The sequence below is a fragment of the Umbelopsis ramanniana genome (genome assembly GCF_025399195.1).
Source record: "Umbelopsis ramanniana AG unplaced genomic scaffold K450scaffold_135, whole genome shotgun sequence".
Lineage (NCBI taxonomy): Eukaryota > Fungi > Mucoromycota > Umbelopsidomycetes > Umbelopsidales > Umbelopsidaceae > Umbelopsis > Umbelopsis ramanniana.
Genome location: NW_026252221.1, coordinates 1 through 5,959, shown reverse-complemented (window position 1 = coordinate 5,959; position 5,959 = coordinate 1). Strand labels below are relative to the sequence as shown.

The 5,959-nt window shown below is 41.0% G+C and overlaps 2 protein-coding genes across 2 annotated transcripts; both read right to left on the bottom strand.

Moving 5' to 3' along the window:
• Positions 1-568: 568 nt before the first annotated feature.
• K450DRAFT_276060 (uncharacterized protein) lies at positions 569-1,706 on the bottom strand (the record flags this gene model as incomplete). Its single annotated transcript, XM_051593209.1, has 3 exons — positions 569-643; positions 706-1,581; positions 1,662-1,706. The coding sequence occupies 3 exons, from the start codon at positions 1,704-1,706 to the stop codon at positions 569-571; spliced, it is 996 nt and encodes a 331-aa protein (XP_051439943.1).
• Positions 1,707-4,976: 3,270 nt separating this feature from the next.
• K450DRAFT_264032 (uncharacterized protein) lies at positions 4,977-5,959 on the bottom strand. The gene is made up of 5 exons (XM_051592743.1): positions 5,784-5,959; positions 5,380-5,722; positions 5,278-5,323; positions 5,105-5,220; positions 4,977-5,032 (listed from the first exon to the last, which is right to left on the bottom strand). Exons 1-2 carry the CDS (start codon positions 5,920-5,922, stop codon positions 5,388-5,390), a joined length of 474 nt encoding a protein of 157 aa, XP_051439942.1. The 5' UTR covers positions 5,923-5,959; the 3' UTR covers positions 4,977-5,032; positions 5,105-5,220; positions 5,278-5,323; positions 5,380-5,387.

Here is a 5,959-nt window from a genome sequence, read left to right as displayed (position 1 = left end):
CCCTTTCTCTTTCTTCGTGTACTCAATATGTACACCCTCTCTTTTTGTACCCCCGCATATTTCTTCTTTACTCCTCCCTTCCTTTTTATTTTTTATTTTCTTTTTTAGAACTTCTCCTAGCGTCCACTTCAATTCTCTTTCTTTTTTTTTCCCTCCCTCTCTTTATGCTCCCTTACCACCTCCATTTCCTTACTTGTTGTTATTTTTGTACTGCAGCAAGGCTTCTTCGCTTCGCTCAGGCGCAAATAATTCCATTGTCACTATTGCGACGCGTTACTCGCTAACGCTCGTAACCCTTTTCGCAATAAAAGATCCTTAACCTCAGGCGCAAATAATTCCATTGTCACTATTGCGACGCGTTACTCGCTAACGCTCGTAACCCTTTTCGCAATAAAAGATCCTTAACCTGCAATAGTATTAGATTATCGTCTATACCGGAAACGCTCCACATTTATATTCGCAAAATAATAGATAACATAATAGGTTTTTCAAAGCGATGTGACACCAATATATTTATTCGACTCATCAGATCGTGCTTTGGAACATTATAAAAATTCACTATGCCTCTTCAATTAATAATAGCTGACCAATCTTGCGCCTTGATCCATTCCCTGACATTGGTTAGTGGTTCTTCCAATTTAAGCTGCAAACGATTCAGTCAATGACGAATTTCCAATTTCACGGTCGCTGAGAAAAAGTACTTACGTCGGAAGGACGCAGGACACCAGGCTCACCGCCGTCCCACCCAAATTCTTCATTGAACGCAAGACTTTCTTGGATTTCCTTGCTAACAGCCGCTGGAAGGGTTTTATGAAATTCTTCGGCAGAAAGCTGATTAAATCTAGTGGGCACTCCATTCAAATCACCCCATGTCTTCAAATAATCGCCGTAGGTCACCATCTCACTAACCCCTAACAAATCCTTTCCTGGTGGCGCTTGCACAAGAGCTCGTACGAATTTTCCGGTGTCACCACGGGTGTTCACCCAAGGATTCAATGTTTCAGCTTTTGCGAATGTTGATAGCTCGTACACACCATCTGCGGCTTTTCGAGGAGCAGTAAAGGGTGCGGATATCCAGTTATCAGCGTAGTTGCCAATCAAAACCGAGGAGGTTTTCTTTGCTAGTTGTGGAAGTGATTTTTTGATGTAGTCATAGATCTCGGCTTTGGAATCGAAGTGGTACACCCAGGTATACTTTCCATTGCTACACTTCTTGACATTTGCTAAAGTAGACCATACAAACAAATCGAGGGTTTCATCGGCAATAGTTGCTACTGCATCTGCAATGTTCTTCCCTTGCTGGATTTCCACGCCGTAACAGTATTGATTGATGAGTTGACCAGCAGCAAGCTTATCTTGCGTAGCTGAGTTGAAGAAAGGTTCCCAGAAGTCAGTTACACCAAAGACAACGTTCGCGCCTTGAATGGCAGCAATGAGAGTTTCAACCTTGTTGAGATCGCCTTGAACGACTTCAACACCTATTTCTTGTAAAGCTATGCTTTGTGGTTTGCTGACATTTCGAGTGATGGTACGAATTCTCCACGTTGGGTCATTTAGGAAGGAGTTGATAACTGAGCCTCCCTGAAAGCAATTGTATGTTAATGCCCGCAGAGTTTTTTTCTTTTTTTTTGGGCAGTTGGCAGCCATGAACCAGCATTTACCTGTTTGCCTGTGCCTCCAAACACCACGATTAGCTTTGACGACATGTTTTAAAATAAAAGCCCACTTGTTTCGTAAAAGTCTATGAGTGAACAAGTCCACTTCGAGATGTACTGGATTAAAGAAAAAATACAAGCGGCGTTTTATAGCAAAATGTTTTTCGTACCTGACTAATCTTACTGTTTGCTTCCAAAAGGTTCCCAATATCAAACCAGGTGGTGGAGAAAGACAGTCACGACCGGTCCGAATAGACATCGTGACTACCCCGAGTACAATGGTAAAACATTTTGCACAAGGAATTACCCAAATTAAGTATAAAAATGAGATGTCATAATCTTATTACAACCTTAAAAAAAATGAGAACTTTACAGCACCAAATACCATCATCTTTTCCATTCAGTTAATGGCATAAAAATAGAACTTGTGTCTTGAATGATATTTTTTGTTAGGTCAGGCTAGTTAACGGAAAGGTTAGCTGTTCTCCTGGCGCATGATAATTTCAAATATTGGAGATGTAAAATCCTTTGCAGACGACATGAATATACAACGGGGTATTGTAAGCGGCAGAGTAACCGTGTTGTTACGATCCACTGAGATTAAGCTCTTGTTGAACAGATTAGCTCTCTTACGAGAACGCCTCTCTCTCATTTTTCATATTCTCTTTTCCTTCTTCGTAGTTGGAGTCCTTTGACAATGAGTTGCGGAAGGACTTTTAGGTCAATAAACGGAAAGAGGAGATGACAGAAAAGTTATCTATAATGTATTGAAAAAAATAACTTTATCACTTTTTGATGAAGCAAAGATTTGAACTTCTTCATTCTCTGCCATTTGCACTATCACAAGTATATTTCAATGCTTTTTTTTACCACACCTTAGCATCACCCATCCATGCAAACCTGGTCAAGTCACCTCACACAACATACTACTCATCCTTATCGTCTGCATGAACGTACCTACTGCTTTGAATCTCGTAATTTTGCGACTCTCCAAATCAACAATCTCAGTATCTCACCTTTTAATAACTAACTCCATCTTTTTATGATTTTATCGGCACCAGAGGACATTCCTGAACATTGCACACTTCGCAGAACGGTGATACTTGAGGGAAAAAAGTCCGAGGCCTTTAAAGGTATACATGCTATCTTTAAACGAACTTTAGCTTAGTGCAATGACATAAATTGAGCAATGAAATAAAAGGATCTTGTTTAATAAAAAGCATCATTTGCTATTTTCAACTTGTACATTAACTTTTATGTCAAACGAATGATAGCCCAATGAATGCAGCATCATTACGCTACAGCTTAAAGCCAGTTCATCATGTTTAAGTTTGGTATCATTTTTTTTTTATCATATTCAGAGGAAAACAAATATGAGATGAGGTAGCTTTAATTTTCTTTACTACAGGGTATTGTTTTGATTATGCATTTGTAAGTTCCTCGAGCAAATCTCTATGTGAAAGCTTTACTCTTTTGCCCTGATACCGGTTGTGGCTTTGTAGGTGTCGTCAAGCTTGTTGTTAAAGTCCTTGTCACTTTACGGCTATGCAACCCAATGTCATCAATGCTGAAGGTAGACTTGGACAAAATCCGACAGTGCAAGGCACTCGTTGCTATATGACATTTTTTAATCATCATTAATTCCATGGATTCAATAGCTATTATCATAGCCAATTGGGATTGACTTTTCTTACCTTCATAAGTAGCATCTCCGCCATCAACCTTACAGCCATGCTGAATTCGCCAACTGTGGCAGGGATTCTAGGAGCTTTCCTTTCGTAATGCGTGTCACTTAGCCGTCAGGAAGGTCTAAACTCATCATTTGTAGTGCGAGACCTAAAACGTGTCAGAATTAACATTATATCACCAGAGCTGTCACCGCTTCGCTTACCACCATGCACATACCCAACTGTTTGTAGGCTTCTTATCAGCTCATTTCGCCACGACACCTTTTCAGCTAGTGCAGATAGCGTGTCACGTAGGGTTTTCGGAAACTTTCAAGTTTCCTTCATACAGCAACTTTCGGTTGTATTCGCCATCAAAGATTTTTCCAAACTCGCTGCACCATACTCGACATTTCTTCCATTTTCTGCGCTTCTGATATAAAGTCGCTGCGTCGGCCAACCTTTCGTCTATCAGACAGCCCACTACACGACGTGTCCTCTCTCTTTCTTTCCGTACTGCTGATGCTACACGATTTTCCTCTGGTATTGCAACAATAAATACAATCTTCGAATTTCAACATTTGGCCGAAGCAGTCATATGTACCTCACAACTTTTACACATTCAACATCCATGAAAGATTGTCCACTACCGGACCCCATATATGAATGTCATGACAATGCTCGCTTTGTGGAGTGAAAAGGGGTTTAGCTGGTGCTTCCCACAGAGTCAACCTGTTGCATTCTCACTATCAGTAACTCCCTGCATATGATCAACAAAAAAGTATCTTGATTACTTACAAACTTTCAGTAGCATAAACAACTGATTTGATATCAAAGTCTGTTTTGATATCATGTTTGTTTCCAAACCGGCCAGCCAAGCCAGTGATACTTTTTAGTCCTCCACATGTACTTTGCTACAATACGAAACATCAGTTCCAACTACACCACTAGCAATTACAAGATATTATAATATACCTCCATACCTCACTTAGCTTCTGGAGCAGCTCTTGCATCTCCAGGCATAGCGTGGGATCCTCCTTGACATTTTTAGCTCGCAATTCATTGATTTTCTCATGTAAAAAGTGCTTTTGAAGTGCAGTATCGTCCACGTCGTACGCAAACGAATGGAACATACTGAAAAAGAAATGCAAAGTGAATTAAAAACGCCTTGTCGAAACTTGTGTGCTGTTACTTACTGCTCATATGAGATGGCCTTTCCAGCTTCATACAAAACATCCTCCACAAATCGACCAGATTGGAGCATCCATTTAAATTCGTTTTTCATAGTCAAATACTTTGTTTGTGCTCCTCAAAGCTTTCTTCCGTCATCTTCAGGCCATAACCCCTGGCCCATCGAAAGGTGTTTGCAACGAATCTTCCTCTCTACTTCTCGTCCGTGTTTCCCACACCTAAAAATAACTAAGACTTAATAGCTCATTATCACCTTGCGACAAAATACAGAAGATATAAAGCTTACAAATTCTTCCACCGTGTTCCTTGACCAACATCATCTATGGATTACTGCGTATTAGAATCGTCAGGTTGTACAACTTGTGCTTCTATAATATCTTGTCATTAATAACACTACACCTTATCACTTTATCAGTCACGAACTATGTCGTTAATGAAATGAAAACCCACCAAAGGGATTGCTCTGCTCGGCATGAGATATGACGGTATGATCACTGATAACACAATCATTCTTGTTTAATGCTATACAAAGAACAGATGATGATGTCAGATATTTTCATATCTTGTGATATCATACGTTTGAAGTTTAAATACCGTTAGTATGGATCAGCTCATAGTGCTTCTTCAAATCAAGTAGTAACGCGAAGTGGTGAGCGCAAAGCAGGCATCCAAAATGAGTTGCATAGGCACGTTCATTCACATAAATATATCTAAAAAGGCTGTCAAAATCGATTTGCTGTGAATAGTACAGTTTGAATGGGATATACCTATCGTTTACGGTTCGTCTGAAGTCATTGGGCTCAATTGCATATGCTAAAAAGATTGTTGGAAAAGGCGCAAATACAGTTCGACCCGATGTAGGAGCTTACCATGATATTTATTGAGATGCTGTATGAGTTATACCAGGGAGTTGACAGGAAAGGAGATGAAGAAGACTCTTTCCCTCACTGATCCGTAGATCGCCAGGACCTGGCCACTGCCCTCCATAATATACTTCATAGCCTGCTGCTGCCCACTGCTTCGATACTGGGCATTCGCACCATACATCCGTTGGAGCATCTCCATCGTTTGGCCCATACGCATCACCACTGAGTTCGAGCAGGCGCCATCCGTGCCGCCATGATCCGTACAATCGGGCTCTCTTGCTCCTCATCCTGGCGTCGCTTAGACGGAGTAGTAGATGATCTAATCGCAGCATTACCTGACACGCTGCTACCATGGAAATGTTAAAAAGTGTTAACATCACGGAATGACGCGTTGAAATATGACTTACGCTTGTTTCGAAACATCCTCTTCCTGAACATGATTGGCCGTCTCGCATGGCTGGATAAGTGTAGGCTGGAAATGGATAGGATCGCGCACGAACTGGTGCCAGAGCCGACCGACATGTCGGAACTCTTGGAATTCGGCATCCGTTAACCCAGAGTTCACCTTTCTTCCATAGACAAG